The 18,330-nt window shown below is 40.3% G+C and overlaps 1 protein-coding gene across 1 annotated transcript in view; it reads left to right on the forward strand.

The window, feature by feature from the left end:
- Cdkal1 (CDK5 regulatory subunit associated protein 1 like 1) overlaps positions 1-18,330 on the forward strand; it is a 532,123-nt gene that overhangs the window by 217,450 nt on the left and 296,343 nt on the right. The window contains 1 exon segment of the mRNA XM_041633005.1: positions 14,407-14,510. Within this exon segment, the coding sequence (XP_041488939.1) occupies positions 14,407-14,510 (104 nt within the window).

Below are 18,330 nucleotides of genomic sequence, written 5' to 3' on the forward strand. Positions count from 1 at the left end.
CGTAACCTCTGAACCATCTTTTCAGCTCCCACTTTACATCTCTTTAGAACATTTTTTTTCTGTTTCTGGTGAACTGGGAAAACTATAACTGTAACTTTCTAGTCTTCAACTCCCTCAGAGACCTGAAAATGAAATAATATTAACTGAAGAAGTAGGAAGTGCAAGCAAGCAACTTCTAAAAACTGTGAGAAATGACAGAAACAGCTGGCTGCCTGAACAGTCACCCAAGGTTCCTTTGCAACATTGGGTATCTATCTTTGGCCCACAGACATAAATTATTTGATAGATTTTTATATGAAGCAGGGTTTTTGAAAGATTGTGCTACCTTATCTTGCAAGGCTTGATTGTCACTCTCTTCTGTGTCCTGCTAATCCAATTTGGACAGTATACTGTCAGCAATTGACACAAGAACAGTTTCTGGCCCAGTGACTTACTTTTGACACAAAGAAAGTAAATTCAATGTGGAGTTTCTTTGATGTCCATCATCTTCTTTAAGTAAATTTGTGCTGCCAGGATCAAATATGTCTCATAAAACAAAAAGCACCCATGTTATTAAAACATCTTAAATGCCATATTTGCAGATCTCTGAAGTGTTTGAAGAGGACCCGTCTATCTAAAATATTTCTCTGTTTGGCCTTGAACATATACCTAATATGACTATATGTTTGATTGTAATAGGTGACTTAATACTAACCTGCATTTCCTTCTTATCCTAAGTAGTTGGTAATAATAATTTTCAAGGACTAGAAATTTATATTACATTGTTAAATCAGTTTTATAGGTACAATACATTTAACAAGGTTAAAAATTTGTGTACATTATATTCTAACAAAAATAACCTTAAATTTGTATCAATATGCAAAAATCCATGTCAATGTAAAATATTTAAAATTAGTAGTTGCTCTTTTGGTTTAAAAGTAAATTCAATAATCTACCTTTTTGTTCTATTTCTAAATCCCTTTTTTTCTTTTCAAAACAAGAACCGTGAATCTAATCTCCTTTGTTCAACTTTTCTCGTATCCATCACCAATAACAACTTGTAACTAACCCCCCGAAAAAAATGACAACTATCCATAACCTAGTGAAAGACCAAAAACCACCCACCCATTTCTTGGGAATGTTGGCATTACATTTTCTAAGTTTACTCCCTGCTGTCTGGGGAAGATGGCATCTTTAGGAGACCCTGAAAAGAAAACATTTGGGTTAATTGTCAAGTCCTGGGAGAGGTAGCTATGTCTTTCATTGTCCAGTCTCTGCGTAATGGGAAAGTGCAGGGCTTGTCTCACGTCCTGGCTAGAGTAGTCTGTGAGCTGGATCATCTCCGCTAGTTACCTTGAAATTGTCCTGAGCACTTTGTAGTCCAAGGCTGATCTTTAGGTAGTGTTTTCAGTGGTGTTGGTCATAGTCCTGGTGGAACCATTGTTGTGGGACCCCATCATCCTTTAGGTGTGCTCGTGGTTCACTGCAGAAAACTGATAGAGGCTTAAACCCAAAATTATGTACACAAACTTAATGAAGAACTTTTTCTAGAATTAGTTAGTGCTTTATATGACCATTAATATCATGACAAAAAGTTTAAAATATATATGTTAATCTTACAAGTTTGAGATAATATTTATGCCTTAAGAAAAGCTTTAAAGAGTCAAAATAAAATCAAAGGATTATGATATTAGTGGAAATAAAATAGTTTCTTAATTTTGTTTTTCTTCTTTTCCATATCAGGTGACTCTTCTGATAGGAGAGATTTGGGGTGATTTTCCTTTCACAAGTATGCTTGGGTTTAGGGAAGCAGAGCCACACTAGAAGTCCATAGCCAGCTTTAATTTTTAATTGTACTGGGACTACAAAAAGACCATTTGCATTATATGTCTGTAGAGAACAGCAGATGCAAACATTTGGAAAAATTTATGAAATACTATCCTGTTGGAGATGTGATATACTAATAGGCCAATTTACTCTTTTTCTTAGGACATTTTTTTCTTGATGGTTTGTCCTATTTGTCATATATCTCGTTTGTCCAGTGGTGTTTAGATTCCTCAGTTGGATGCCTTCATAATCCTGAAAAGACAGAAACAAAACTCTTTCCCAGCCCTAATTTTGGGGAGTTTCTCTTAGCTTTCACCCCCTAATATCTGACTCTGGGTTTTTATTATTAAGACCATTAGAATTCGCACTGCAAACTTTCAATTTGTGTTTTTCTTCTTGAGTTCTATTAGCTAAATTGTGTAGTATTTATTTTTTAGCTGCAAAATTAGAATAATGACCTTGATGAGTTTGTGTTTGAAGATTTTCATCTCTATTTCTTTTTCTTTTGATTTCCCACAAATTCAGAAGCTTAAGCAGCTCTCTACACAGGCCCTTCTGCAGGGCCTTTGCTGTGCACCTACTCTGTAATTTTCGTGATTGATGCAGGGCTGTGCTCATTCTTTCTGCCTTGTGTGACCTAACACCAAGCATTCAGAAAGTTGGCAACTAGAAAAAATGCAAATGTGAAAGATTGCCCCAGAGCTGGATGTGGGGGAACACAGCTGTCTTCTTAGCTGAGCAAGGAGGACCCTGAGTTTTACGCCAGCCTGGGCTACACAGTGAGACTCATTGTCTCCAGAAATTGTTTTCATTGTTAAAGAGGGTCTAAAATTTAGTTGTTTCCTTACAGTTCCTGATAGATGTTAGTAGATACATCGGTTATTTGGTCAGTGTATCTCTACTCAAAATTTTTCACTGAACCCCCCTGTGTCACAATCTCTAGAACAAAAATGTTCCATGTTAAGCATAAAGCAGTATCTCCCTAGGAATGCTCAGTATTTTCTTGATAGGAATTTTGTCCCGTGTGCTTTCCTGGGCTACTAGTAGGTTCTTTGTGAATGCTGAGGGCTAACTGACTTTGGTTGAGGGTACTTGCCAGACTCACCCGATTCATTGGACAAAGGAGTGGAATGTTTGCATGAGCCATGCTGTGCACCCTGGGACAGGTGCTGACAGGTTACTTTGACCTTTCTAGACTATGTGAGAGAAAAGTAGATCTTTGATCAAAATCTCTTTCCCTCCCTCCCTCCCCCCTCCCTCCCCTCCCTCCCTCCCCTTCTCTCTTTCTCCGTAAAAGGGTTAGACTAATTGCTGGATGGAATCTGGCCAAATTTCTCTCAGACAACCAAACACATCTCAGTATAACTTTATAGCCCGCACACAATCTTTCGTTTTATTTAATTATTTGTTTGAAGTGATTTTATTGCTTGAGCACACTGGACTGAGTTATATGTCTAGACCAGGGAGCGAGGAGGACAAGGGAAAGAAACAGATGAGAAACCAGGATTAGTACCTACTCGTCCCTGCTAACAGAGCTGCAATTCCAAATACTAAGATCGACACAATGCAGATAATTTCACCAAACCGGTGAGAATCCAGAATGAGTTGATAGTACTCAAACCTGGTGGTTAGTGACAGTGCTCACTCAGACATACAAGGAAGAACTGGACAGTATCACACCTAAACACCCTCACCTGCACACATTCCTTAGCAAAACATGACCTTCAGAGATATCACACTACCACTTCCAGAAGAGGAATACTCAAGAGTCAAATCCTGTTCAAGCCCAGGATCTCAGGGTGGTCCTGGTCCCTGTCTCAGGTCTGTAGTAATGCTTCATGGTCACGAAATATTTAGTTAAAGAGTTCCTCATTCATGTCTGTCCGTAATGCTGGAGCAAGCATAGCAGTGGTTACAGTTCGAGCTCTCACTTTCAAGGAAGGGTAGTAGGAAACGATAGCAGTGGTCATGGATTTGAGAGAGTTCCGGAGGAACTGGGGCAAGGAGAGGAAGGCATGGACATGGTGAAAATCAATATTGGTGTGAGAGTCTCGGAAAAAAGAAACACAATACCCGTGAAGCAGAAATGAACTTCCTACCCCACTGCCAAACTCCAGCCGAAGGACCTCTTCAGTGGATGCAGCTGTGGTCCCCTGTGCCGCCTCACCATCAAGTTTCTCCCACCTAAACAATGGAACCCTAGAACACAGGATGCCTCCAAAGCAGATGAAGATGCACTGTGTACCAAGGGCCCTGCTTCCTTAACCTTGTGTTAACAACTTCCTTCCCTTGGCCTTTTCATTGGGCCAGTTGTTGAAAAGACATCAAATTTGCTTCCTCAGGCTTCTGTCTTCAAAGTAAATGATGGAAAAAGAGGATAGAAGAGGCCACTTCAGCATGTTCTGTGACAGAATTGTTAGGGAACTTATGTCCTTCTCTTGGAGATGTCTTCAAGATTTAAGGTAGAATCAGGAATTAGCAGCAGGAAAAGAAAAGCCTTGCAATAAACCAAACAGATGAATCTTTTACAAAGCCTCTTTGAAGGGCAGGAATTCCATTATCGTATTACCAACAGTACTGTGTTCACATGCTATCACAAAACTGTTTGTATAGAATATATAATATATAGATAAAAGGAAAAGCAGCACCACTCAGGCAATGAAACAGAAACTGAGGTTATGCTGTGTCTAATTAGATGCCTGAATAAAGAAATAGAGCAGGAGAGATCCAGGTCTGTCATACTGCAGCCTTGCCTGCCACTAGATAGCTGCGTCAGCCTCCTGGTAAGTTCCTCCCAACTGACTAATCTCAAAAATGTTTTTTGCTTTTTTGTTTTTCCTGTCTCTATGTGTTAGTTACTTTTTGCTTACTGAGATAAAACACCAAAACCAAGGCAAGTTGCAGGAGAAAGGCTTTCTTTGGACTTAAGATTCAAAGTCGTCCATGATGGCAGAGCAAAGGCCTGGCAACATGAGCAGAAAGCTGGGGGCTTACATCTTGACCCACAGCAGGTATTAAAGAGAGCACACTGCAGATGTTGTGTGGCTTTGAAACCCCAGCCTGCTTCCAATGACGTATTTCCTCCAGCAAGGCCACACCTCCTAGACCTACCTAAACACCACCACCAACTGAGCACCAATTATTCAGATACCTGATGCTATGGCGAACATCTCTTACAAAGCACCATGTAGGGTGTGCTGGAAATGAACACGGTTTCTTGCACGGTTGGCAAATACTCTACCATGGAGGTATACTCTAATCCCAACATTTGAGTTTTTAAATTGACTTACTTCCCTTATCTGAGATATATTTTTCCTTTTCTAGACTTAATATTTCTAAAACTGTCAGTCTTTATAAATGATTGAATTAGTTACTTCATGGGGTCATTAAAACGATTTCTTTATTTTTGTGTGCACAACCGTTTGCCTTTGTGTATATGTGTACATCACATGTGTGTTCCGTGTCCTCAGAGGTCAGGTGTTTGGACCCCCTGGAACTGGAGTTACATATAGTTGTGAGGTTCCATGTGGGTTACTGGGAACCAAATCTGGGGTCATCTACAAGAGCAGCTAGTGTTCTTAGTTCCTGAACCGTCTCTCCAGCCCCAGAGAGAGTGTTTTTAAAATTCACCCTAACCTCCTTCCCTAGAACTGCTCCTACCAAAGGCCTGAGAGGGAAGCACTCTTCTCATATGCCTTGTCTCTCATGCCTGGGGCTATCGGCGCACTAGCCAGGGTCTGGACAGCCCAGAGCTTCACCATCATTGTGTCTCTCTGGTCATGGTATGTGTCCTGGCTCTGCTTTATGTCATCAGTTCAGAAAGTAGAGACTGAGTTTTGATACTAGTTGAGGTTTATAATTTTTAGTATTTTTTTCCCAGCGTTGTCCTCCTGGAGTATGTGTTGAGCTGTAAATGCCAGGATGCTGCATCCATGCTAGGCTTTGTCTTCTGTTTTCTGTTTGAAGACCTCATCTCTATTCCTCATGGAATTACCACCCGAACACTTTATATTCTTACTTGTTAGACGTGTATCTGAAGTAAGCTTTCTTGTTTCAATGCTCTTGAAATGTAACAATTTCCCGTCTTTCTCAGGATGTTTTGACCCATGTTAGAACAATAGCTTTTATCGTAGGCGCCCAAATGGGGCACCTGGTAAATAGTATAGACTTAGTTCCAAGCAGTGTTTCCTGTGGATTTCACCTTGGCAGAGATCAGGCTATAGAGCTGCAGAGGAGGCAAAGGCAGTCGTTCTCGCTGTTTCTTCTTTGAAGCTGTAGCTTGAGGTCCGTTCTTCAGAGCATTGGGTTGGTATGTTTAGCATGCGGCTCAGTGGGATCATCATAACCCTGGGTCAGTCTTTGCTGACGATTGTTTCCCTTATGTTGACCTTAGAATATCTGTGAGTGTAGCTATCAAGTGTTGCTCACTTAACAGCATTCTTTGCTGGGAATTCACAAGGAATAAATGCTGCTTCTCACTTAATCATTGGGTTTATCTCCACCATATGTAGTAGGACCACCACTGAAAGTATTTATGGAAGCAAGTCCTGTTTGTATTCTTAATCTTCAGTAAATCTAGTAATCTGGCCAGGTGTTTGCACCTAAAGAGAAAGCCAAGCCCCAAACAAGCAATTACACAGAACAAGAGTTTTGGGTAGAAGTGGGAAAGTCTGTCTCTGTCTCTCTCTCTCAATGTGTGCATGTGCACGCATGCGTGCATGTATGTGTACAGATGTTCTTGTGTGTGTAATCATGCATTTGTCCATTCTGCTATGCCCAGCCCTGAGTTATTCCATGAATTTTTTTTTTTTTTTTTGGTTTTTCGAGACAGGGTTTCTCTGTGGACCAGGCTGGTCTCGAACTCACAGAGATCCGCCTGCCTCTGCCTCCCAAGTGCTGGGATTAAAGGTGTGCGCCACCATCGCCCGGCTTCCATGAAAAAAATTTAAGAGTGTTTGTGTCTTGTTTTTAAGCGTGACAGTATTCCATTGACCTCAGGGTTTTGTTGGACTTGAGACTCTTGAAAGAATGTGAAAGTGTTAGCCATTCCATAGGAACCACACATCAAATTTCTGTCCCACTCCTGGCCAACAGCATGCGATGTGGTACTTTGGGGAGGCTGAACAGCAGCAGCAGTGAGCCAGAACTTCCAGCTCCAGGCAATAGTTGCTGTTGCTGTGGTCATGAAACCACTTCCCAGGAAGTAAACCATGAACTACACATAGAGAACATGGACAGCTCACCTGGCATTATCTCTGATACTTATGAGTGATATTCATTCTTCACTCCACCAGTTGATATATTTGCTAGTAGGGTAGTACTCAGTTGAGCAGAGATGTTTTCTTGCCATTTTTTCTGTGCATTTTAAATTCTGAAGATTTTTCTAGACTTTTTTTTAATTGACAGTGAACGCGGAGAGATCTGGTGCTTCATAAAAGGAATCCCACACTAGCTCAGAACTAAGAACTATACAGGTATTTATTAATAGATAAAACTTACAAATCAGGATTATCTGCATGAACGATGGATAAAGATGAGATCCAAACAAACTGAACCAGCAAAACCAGGGTCCAGGGAGGAAAGGCAGAAAGGAAAAGGGCTGGATGCGCTTCCATATCCAGTTAAATAGTCTATGAGGCCACGCCCCAGTAGGCAGGTAGTTGTTAGCTATACACCTTCCTGCAGCAATTGAGCTCTACATTTTTCTCTGCTCCCCTCCCTGCCTCTCTCCTCCCCTTCAACCTCTCCCATGACGCCCATGCTCCCAATTTACTAAGGAGATCTTGTTTTTTTCTACTTCCCATGTAGATTACATCCAATGTATGTTTCTCTTAGGGTCCTCATTTTCTTCTAGGTTTTGGGGATTGTGATTTTTAGGCTGGTTTTCTTTGCTTTATGTTTAAAAACCACTTATGAGTACATGTGATATTTGTCTTTCTGGGTCTGGGTTACCTAACTCAAAATCTTTTCTAGTGCCATCTATTTGCCTTCAAATGTCATGATCTAATTTTTTTCTGCTGTGTAGTACTCCATTGTATTTTTCTAGACTTATAAGGCAAACTTGGGGATACGATAAAGAATGTTCTGTAGAAATAGGTTCCAGAGACCTTGCTGGTTCTATGTTGGTCTCTGGAGAGTTAAGAAATGTAAGGAAAATATAATGAGTGTCTTGAAACTATATGTGTACACTTGTATTTTAGCATTATTTTATTTTTGTATTTTGCTTTTTTTTCTTTTCAATAGTAATAGTGGATCCTATCCTCACAGATAAGTGTAGTCCTCATCCAGTGTTATAACGTAACTTCTCCTTTTGACAGAGAGCATTACAGAAAGCCACAACATTCAAATTACAGGGATATGCAATAACTCCTGTATTTCCTTTTAAGGCTCAGTAATCATTGTGGAATAGGAGTGGAGAGATTGTCAGAGGCAGGAGGAACAGGGAATTTGCTGTGAGATTATGTCTTCTGGAAATGTCAGAAACTATACCCATGCCCAACAACATGTCTGCCTAAATATGAGCTCAATGAGGACAACATATCTGCTAACATGGATGAAGGAAACCCCACAAGCTTTCAACCCTACACGAAGAACTATAGACAATTGGGGAGAGCTGAGGAAGGGAAAAATGGTCTGCTCTAGTGAAGACATACCAACTGGTTATCTAATACTGAATGGTCAGCCCTGAGAACATACATACATACTGAGCAGGCTGTCCTTGCATATTTATGTGTGTGTGCACGTGCGTGCACACATGTGTATGTATGTATGCATATATATGTTTGTGTGTACATGTATAGCAACAGTTAATGAAAAAAGAGGCCATGGGTTTGAAAAAGAACAATGAAGGAAATGTGGGAGAGTTCAGAGGGAAGAAGAGGGAGGCGGATATGGTGCAGTCTCAAACAATGAAAGAAGTAGTTTAAAAACTAGTAGTGGCAGCACAGGCTAGTTTAACTTTAGAGGAGGTTCTTGTTGCTACACATGGTGTCTTCTGTCTCCCCATGTAGCTCTTTCTGAGGACTTTCCTGCTTAGCACATCTCTGAATGAGAGTGATGATGTGCAGTCTCCAGAAGCATCGTTGCTAGTATTTTAGAGGTGTGCAAGGACTGTGTTAAAGGTGGTAGCCCACGGTAAAACTTGCTACATGCTTTTGAAGACAACTCCAAGGTCTTTATTTATATGTGTATATGTGTGGAGTGTAGATCTGTATAATAAGAGGAAGTGTCTTATTTTATAAGACTCTTCCTGGTTTCTCCGAGCCAGTATCCTTCATGAACCTGGAGCAAGGCTGGTGGCCCAAATCTTTAGTAGTCCTCCTGTCTCCACCCTGCCACACTGCCTAGTTTATAGTTGCACAGGTGGCCACACCTAGCTTTTTACATTAAGTGTTGAGGATTTGAACTTAAATTCCCCATTGTTGTTCAGCAAGGGCTCTTACTCAGGAAGGCATCTCACCAACTCCAACTATGAGGTTTTTAGAGGCTCTTACAATTAGTCTGTATTCTTACAGAGAGTTATTTTTCAGGTCATTAGAGTAGTACAGAATGCAATTCATGCTTTGGGAATTTCTGATGAGATGGATTGGGTCTAGGACTGGGGTTATAATAGCACAAGCTTAAAGTATTTGAGGTCTTGGGTGTGATGTCCAGCATCAAAGAAAGAAAGAGGGAAGAAGAAATCGAGTCTGACTTGGCTATGTGTAGCTTTGGACACACTTTATAATTCCTTTGAGCTTCAGTTTCCTTTATGAAAGATCCAGATAATGCCTCTTGCATCTTTATTATGTAAAATGCCTAACTTAGTATCTGGCAAGCTTGCAGCAGTCCTCTCTTGTGGTTATTAGATGCCATTCCTACCGAAATCATTTTAAAGGTCTTGAATTTTATGGGTATTGATGGATACTGGCCATAAGAATAATCCTTTCAGGTAAAAGGAACGGAGATGAAATCTTTGGGAGTGAAAATCTATTAATTCAGCCATCTGAAGAAAAGAATGGAGGAACAGAGGTGCAATCTGTATAATGTAATTTTTAGCACACAAGAGAGGGAAGTCTGGAAAGGGCACAATGGAAGATGATACTGAGTTATCCTAGAAACTCAGCCTTTTGGAGAGAATGGGGAGTCAATGATGAGTGTGGAAGGTATCTGCTCTGGTTGGAGAGATGGTTTCAGAAAGCTGAAGACTCCCTGATTCTGCAGCCTCACTTCTGCTGTGTTTCCAGCACTCCATCTTCCTTTGCTTTGGGTTTCAGCCTTGCCAAATAGGCATCTTTTTGTTGCCTGAAGACTTCATCATTCTGCTGATAGCATCTCGTCTGTTTGCTTAACAGTTCAAACACTAGGTCCTTTTCCCTTGGAAAAATCCTTTAAGATCCCAATGAGAGGCACAGTTGGTGCTGTTTACCAACATGGTCTGTTTCAACCTATATCATGCGAACAATTTGTTTCTTGGATTTTTCTTTTTCTGTTGCATGATGATAGCTCAGTACAGAATGCTCTTGCCCAGGTAAAGTGGCTTTTCCAATACTTAGCTCTCTCTGAGAGCTTATTGTTTTCTCACACTTGAAGCTTCTAAAACGATTTTATACTCTACTAACTGATTAAAAATAAGGTAGGATTAAAGTAGATGGAGCAACTACAATGCCCTATTTTAGTAATTAATACTTCAGTCTTAATGCTTTATTCTGAAATATGTTTTGCATATCCAAATTTATTCTCAAGAAACAAGGAGAAGCGGGAACTTAAGTCATATTAGGTTTATCACTCTGTCCCCTCTTCATTAGAAACAGATAATATGGGATATGTTTTCGATTGTGACTATGGTTTCTAAATTATTACAGAACTTATAGTATCTAATGTTTTTGAAAAGACTATGCTGTTGGGCTTTGTTTTCATTTGCTTCTCATTGTCAAGTATTGAGTCAGTATGTTATCATGTGTTCCAATCTTTTGGAATATCATGATTTTTGAACCTTCATTGTTATTTCATTTGTTTAGTTTATGTAGTCTAAAAATATTCTACTGCATATGTTCTCCCAGGCTCTGGGGTTGCAGTACTGAGTTCAATCTAATCGCTATGCTCTTGAGCCTGTCAGTGTTTCTTGGCCAACGGCCAGCTCACAGATGTGTAGGTGTGTTGGGCTTTCTCTTCTGTCACCACAGCCAGGGTTTTTGCAGGGTTTCCTGCATCCTTGCAGCTCAGTGGCCACCTCAGTTTGGTTTTGGCTTTTAGTAGTTAGCCTTCAAAGATCTTTTGTTTTCTGACAGTTGAAGAAACTGGCTCAGAGTTCCTACTCTTGGACAGTTGTTTAATTGCTTAAGGACAATTGAAACGGTCTATCATGAATTCCCTTATTTTAAAGGAGGTTTGAAGTGTTGAAATTATTGCTCAGCACAGGTCCTGGTGACTGCAAGAAAGAAAAAAAAAACTGTTTTGAAACATCAAAAAAACCTCATTCTTTTCTGCTTTGGCACTGTGTTTTGTCTCTCTAACAGACCCCTCCTATTAGTTAGACATAAGACTGCTGCCCGAGTTGGTCCTGTTGTGGCTTGCTTCCAGAAGTGTGCACTTTAGAATTGTTAAGTTTAAGGTTCCTATCATTAGTAAGCTTTTGTTTTTGTGTTGACAGATGAGAATGAATCTGTCTTATGCTTTGAAAATTTAGGGTCTGAAAATGCCTCCTCCACAACTTGGGGAAGCAGCCGAGAGAAGGGCACGCTGCGTTCCTAATGGAGGATTCCTGTTTCCTGGCCCTTTTGACTACTAGGAATGTTTTGCTATATTACTTATTTCCACTTTTAGCACATTTTCATAGGCTGGTTTTTGTGGAGAGGCTGTGCTTCTACCATTATTGAGTAATTATTTGCTTTTATTTTATTTTATTTTTGGGTTTGTTTTTTTTTTTTTTGAGACAGGGTTTCTCTGTAGCTTTGGAGCCTGTCCTGGAACTAGCTCTTGTTAATTTTAAGCCAGGCCATTCTCAGGGCATCTCTTCTGCAGAGTTTGACATACCTGTCATCTGGTAATCTAAACTTAATACAGTTCCTGGTGTTAACACTAGTTGCACAAAACACCCTAGTGGCCAACAGTAAAAACTTTTCTACATGGTTTACCTGTATCAATTCACCTGCGTTTTGTTTTAAACACTACTTTCTCCTTTCTTCTTCCCATTTTCCCTTCCCTACCATTTCCTCTGACGTGGTATCCCATAAGGAGCAACCCTAATCAGAGGTCTTAGTGGCTTCTCTCAAGATGTCCCTTGGGCTTCCCAGTGCCCTTTATCTGGATGGAACAAAGAAAGGAGTGTTGATGGAACTGCGGGCCTGCTTTTTGTCCCGCCTGGCTCCCGCACGGCTAGCTTATGCCCCGAAATAACAACACACAAATTGTATTCTTTTAAACACTGCTTGGCCCGTTATATCTAGCCTCTTCTCGGCTAACTCTCACACCTGGACTAGCCCATTTCTAATAATGTGTGTAGCACCCCAAGGTGCGTTTACCGGGAAGATTCTAGCCTACATCCATCCTGGGTCGGAGCTTCATCGCGTCTGCCCCAGTGAGGAGAGCTATCGAGTCTGAGCTCACTTCCTCTTCCTCCCAGCATTCTGTTCTGTTTACTCCACCCACCTATGTTCTAACCTATGAGGGCCAAGCAGTTTCTTTATTTTTTAACCAATGACCTTCCTCCATCATTTCCTCTTTTTCTGTTTAAACAAAAAAAAGGGAAGGCTTTAACTTTAACATAGCAAAATTACATATAACAAAACAGTTATCAAGTAAAAATTACAATATTCACATCTATTTTCTCTTTATCACAACTAAGGAAAATTATAACTATAACTAACTATTCTTCAACTCCATCAAAGACTCCAGAAAGATACAATATTACCTAAGCAAACAAGAAATAAGCAACTTTCAAACTCTAGAAATGACAGAGATGTCTTGCTGCCTGGACAGTCACCCAAAGTTTCTCTGTACCACTGCATGAGGACCGTCTTTCTTCCTGTATATGTATATGAAGTGAGGATGCTTTCTGTTGTTGTTTTGGGTGCTTGTTTTTTGTTTGTGATACTGGAATTCTGGAAGTGGAAACCAGAGCCTCATTTCTGCTAAACAAAGCTCTACCACCCCACCCCAGGGATGCCTGATGCACATTTGTTATAGGACATAAATTCATACATAGAGTTGACATCTAGCACGGTGGAATTTGAACCTGAGCTGTTCTCTAACTTTGGGCTATTCACTTGTCTTACTTTTTGATGTCGATTCCCATTCTGTGTGGTGGACATTGTTGATAATATGCTCTGCACCTCCCCATTCCCTACCCCCACTGTACAGACAAGGCTAAAGGAGCTCCTGTGTGCCTAGTCTAACATTTCTCTTCAGTCGGGGGAACAGAAGGGCTATCCTCTCTGTACAGCACAGCTAAGCATCATTTTTCTAACATTGCAGAAGGCCCTCAATTGTTAAACTAAATGTAAAGTACTTGGGAGGAACAGTGTTGAAATGTCACGATCAGTGGTTGGTTAAATAGTACAACACCTTTCAAAGCGTACATGTTTCTGTTACCTAGAATTACATGCATAACTGTCAGACATCAAGCTTATTGTTGGCTTAACTATTAAGGAGAGTGATTCACATATTTTTCACAGTTATATGCCAGTACAATCATCTTGGTAACATTTATCAAATTTTTTTTTATAGTATGAAAATTTAAAGCATTTGTGTAATAATGATCTTTTGAGGGCCTTGTTCCTTAGAGTGGATACTGAATCACTGAGGACAGACAACTTCTATTTTGTTCAGTGTTTTTAGATTTTTATCTTTTTATATATTAAAAAATTTCTTTTATTTGGTAATTTTATTTAAATTGTATTTCAAAACTGAAAGAACCAGTATTCTAGTGTGGACAGGTAACTTCTTACCCGTGCCTGAGCACTGCTGGGCCATGAATCAGTTTTACATCTGCACAGTACTCTTGTCATCTTGTTTGTTTTCTCTTCCAGTGTAGCTCCCAGAATGCTCACAGCAGCGTCTTAATATTTTTCTCTTTGAGAGGAAAATAATCTGAAATTTTCCGAAAGTCTCCACTTTTATAAAAATGCTGTTCCCTGTTCATTTAATGTTAAGTCATTACTTAAAAGTTCAGTGGATAAGCTAATATTACATAAAAGCTGCATATAAGTAATACTAAAAAATTTCTAGTTATTTGATGGCCAAATAAATACTGGTAGTTTACAAAAACTAGGCGCTTTGTGTTGGCTTTCCTTTGATTAATCATGGGGTTTATAAACTTGGGTTCGCATAGATACATGTGTTTAATCATCTAAAATATTTATAAACTTTGCTTGTACATTTGTGTGTTGAGGATAATCTGTGGCTTTCTGTGATCATTCTCTCTCAGATAAAAGTCACAAGGATTATCAGCTGTGCTCCTCATGGAGGTTAAATATGAATCATGTAGATAATTTATTTTGTATCTCATATAAATTAAGCAAATGTTACTAAAATGTCACTGCACTGTTTGTTTCGCCTGTCAGTTTATGTATGCCGCGACTTTAAGTTTTTTAGCCTCATTTATTGCTACCATTTGAACAGGTGTCTCAATGCTTGTACCTACTGCAAAACTAAACATGCCAGAGGAAACCTGGCCAGCTATCCCATTGCTGAACTTGTAGAGAGAGCCAAGCAGTCCTTTCAAGGTAAGAGTTTCTAGAATTATGTGTGAAGTCAGTCGCCTTAAGAAGTCATATTCGTCTTCTAAGCAATTCTGCTTTTAAAATGGTTCAAGTTTCTTTAGCTGTCTGAAGCTTAATTGTGTCTCCTCAGCTAAGAGAGGATAGTATCAGATTAATCATCCAGGCTTTGTTTATTTTAATTATGGTCCTGTATGACTTTTCCAGTTAATCACTCTCAGGTAAACAACACATTGCAGCACCACCCATATCTAGGTATAGAAAAGGGAAAATAGGGGATGAATGAGTGAAAGAAATCAGTCATCAGTCAGTCAGTCTGTCAGTCGGTCAGTCCGTCAGTCAGTCAGTCCGTCAGTCAGTCAGTTGGTCAGTCCGTCAGTCATTCAGTCCGTCAGTCTGTCAGTCCGTCAGTCCGTCAGTCTGTCAGTCAGTCAGTCAGTCCGTCAGTCGGTCAGTCCGTCAGTCCGTCAGTCAGTCATCAGTCAGTCAGTCTGTCAGTCCGTCAGTCAGTCAGTCAGTCAGTCCGTCAGTCTGTCAGTCAGTCAGTCAGTCCGTCAGTCAGTCTGTCAGTCAGTCAGTCCGTCAGTCAGTCAGTCCGTCAGTCTGTCAGTCAGTCAGTTCGTCAGTCAGTCAGTTGGTCAGTCCGTCAGTCATTCAGTCCGTCAGTCTGTCAGTCCGTCCGTCAGTCTGTCAGTCAGTCAGTCCGTCAGTCAGTCAGTCGGTCAGTCCGCCAGTCAGTCATCGTCAGTCAGTCCGTCAGTCAGTCAGTCAGTCAGTCCATCAGTCTGTCAGTCAGTCCGTCAGTCCGTCAGTCAGTCCGTCAGTCAGCCATCATCTACACTGCTCTGGATTTTGTTCGGACATTTGTGGGGTGAATGAGATCCACAGCTGTGGGTCCTGGGAGTAGTGGCACTGGGCAGAGCCCTGAGAAGAACAGCCTGCCTGGGCTGTCCTGCCCTAGGAATCAGTGCCCCCTGCCCTCGGCAAATAGCAAGGCTTATCTTTAACATGAGTCATGGTTGTTTTGACACATAACTGCTTAAACCATGAACTTCCTCTTTTTTCTTTGTTTTTAATCTGTCTATATAACATGGTGTGTTTTTACACCCAACATTCAGAATGTCTGTTGTCTCCTCCTCTTGTGGCTTAATAGTTACTGGCAATGTACTTTTCCTTTTAGCAAGAAACTTGGAAAACTGCATTCAGCACTTAAACCTGAATGTCACAATGTTTGCATTCCAAACACATTTCTTCATTCAGCCTATTTAAAGCTCTCATCAACAGGAATTTGGAATGTTTCATATAATAGAGAAAAACATACCCTTGGTTCATTTATTGACATAAAAGCCAACTTTTTAACCATTTGTTTTATCTTACTTACTCCTTTGCTGTGTTCACATTCAACAGGTGCTGATAAGAAGCAAAGGGAGGTTGTTGGGCTTTGGTTACACTGTGTTTTCTGTGTCAGTTTTGTTTGTTTGTTCTGGGGAAACCATGGAGATTGTCTTTTTTGCAGCAGGATTCCTGGAAGCAATTTTCAGAAGGGGCACACGTTTGGATAGAAACCTTCTCTGTGCACTTGGTCATCTTGGCTGGTAGTTTTGGCTGGTGCTTGCCTTTCCATGTGTCTGTTTGATGATGGGGATATCAAGTGTGTCTGATCTATGAACCAACCACTATAGTTGGAATTTTCGTTGGGCTGCCCACCGGCTCCCAAATAAAGACCTGGAGCTTTATTATTAATTATGAACAACCTTAGCTTAGACTTGTTCCGCTAGCTCTTTTAACTAATGTAACCTGTTTGTATCATCTATGTCTTCCCTCGGGGCTTTTTACCTTTCTTTCATTCTCTATGTCCTACTTTCCTGCTTCCTCTATGTCTGGCTGGCTTATAGCGTCTTTTCCTTTTCTCTAATCCTCACGCCTACATGAATGCCTTCTCCTACTTACTTTCCCTGCCTGGAAGTTCCACCAATACCTCCTGTCTTGCTATTGGCCATTCAGCTGTTTATTAGATGAATCAGGTGCCTTTGGCAGGCAAGACTAAACAGCAACACATCTTTACTTAATTCAACAAGTATGCCACAACATAAAGAAACACAGCATATTTTTTATATAATTAAACAAATGCAACACATGTTTGCATGGTTAAATATTCTGTAATGAACCACTGTTAATTATAAGTTATAGGAGGCGGTACTTCTCAACATTATGAAATTCCACAGACTTTTAAAAACCTATCTCATTTCACTTGAAAAAAGGTGAAAAATATAAAACAACAACATGGCTATTTAAGCGTAAAGAATTATCTTCATTCCTTCATAATTGATCCTTACTGTTGATAGCATTGCATCATGACTTTATACGAACCCACTCATGTTTCATACATAATTTAAGAAAAGGAAACATGAATTTTAGAAATTGGTTAGGGAACTTTTGTAATTGCTTCCAGCTCAGCAATCTGATTTCTCTTCTGAGCAGCACAAGGCAGTTTCTTCTCTGGTTAATTGGTAGTATCAGCTGTGCAGGGCTGGGCTAGTGCCTCAGCTTATCCAAGATTAGCAGCAGTTAGTGGCTGCTTATGAAGAAAGTTCCAGAAAATGGTGCTATTTTTGTCATTATTTATTTGTGTGTTATTTTTATTCTCAACTGGATTTTGGCACTGTAGGTTTCAAACTTATTGTTTTGGTATCATTATCTTAAGTATTGAAGCTGGGACCCTGGGTCTTAGGTGGCTGAGTCATTTGACTGGCTTATGGCCTTGTTCCTGTAGCACTGCGGCCCTTCTACTTGCTAAGGGAACCGCTTTGTGCAGGAGGGCTGCTGTAGGCAGTTTGGAGTTGAAACTCTGTCCAAACTCTCCAAGCTGCAGTTTCTCCTCACTGCCAAATTAGCTTTATCTGTTGTAAGAATTCTAGACATGTGTAAGCTGCTGGCTGTGTGAAAAAGAATGAAGCAGATATGTTTCTTACAGTAAAGGCATTTCAAACGAATCCAAGAGGAGAAACTGAATTTCGGTAGAACATTGTAGCGTCTGTTACAGAAGTAAATGACTGTGATCCAACCGCAGGCTTTATTTTTGCTTTAAAATGTGTTTTATGAGAAAATTCTCTATAGATAAGTCACTTTTCATTTTCTAATTTAGAAAAATGCAAATTTTTGTCCCATCACAGGACATAGCTTTGCAAGGTGGCACCATACACACATCGATTAGGTAGCGTTGTTTGTTTCTGCAAAGAACCATGAAGCTTAGGGTCACATAGTATTCTAAAGTCTGCATTTTCAAATCACAAAAGATAATCTCACAGGCAGCATAATAGAAGAAATGTCACTTTTTATTTCTATGTCTTATTTATTTTTTAATAACTCGTGTGTCTTTGAGCTATAACCATTCTACCATGATTTAGAAGGCTTATCCCACTATGGGCAACAATCGTGGGTCTGTGACGAGTTTCTCAAAGAAGAAATGTAAGTATGCTATCAGTGAACTCTGCTACTCTGCTATTAGTACAGATACATTTCCTGTCCTTAAGATGGTACTTTCCCTCCTCCCCGCCTCTCCTCTCCCTTGCCTTTCCCTCCTTTTCTTTCAGCACCCCCCCCCCCCTTGAGACCAGGTCTTGCTGTGTAGATCATGGAGCTTGCTATGTGGACCAGGCCTGGCTTCAGCCCTGGAGCAGTCTTCTTGCTTCTGCCCTCAGAGTGCCAGAGTTACAGAGATGTGCCACCACAGCCTGTTTCTGTGGCCTTTTCTTTCTTTCCTTTTCTAATTTTGTTTAATGGCTTCTGTGTGCCAGTAATACAAATGATTTTTCTTTTAAAAAAA

This window comes from Microtus oregoni, unplaced genomic scaffold (genome assembly GCF_018167655.1).
Source record: "Microtus oregoni isolate MIOR12 unplaced genomic scaffold, Mior012 000042F_ref0000377, whole genome shotgun sequence".
Classification (NCBI taxonomy): Eukaryota; Metazoa; Chordata; class Mammalia; order Rodentia; family Cricetidae; genus Microtus; species Microtus oregoni.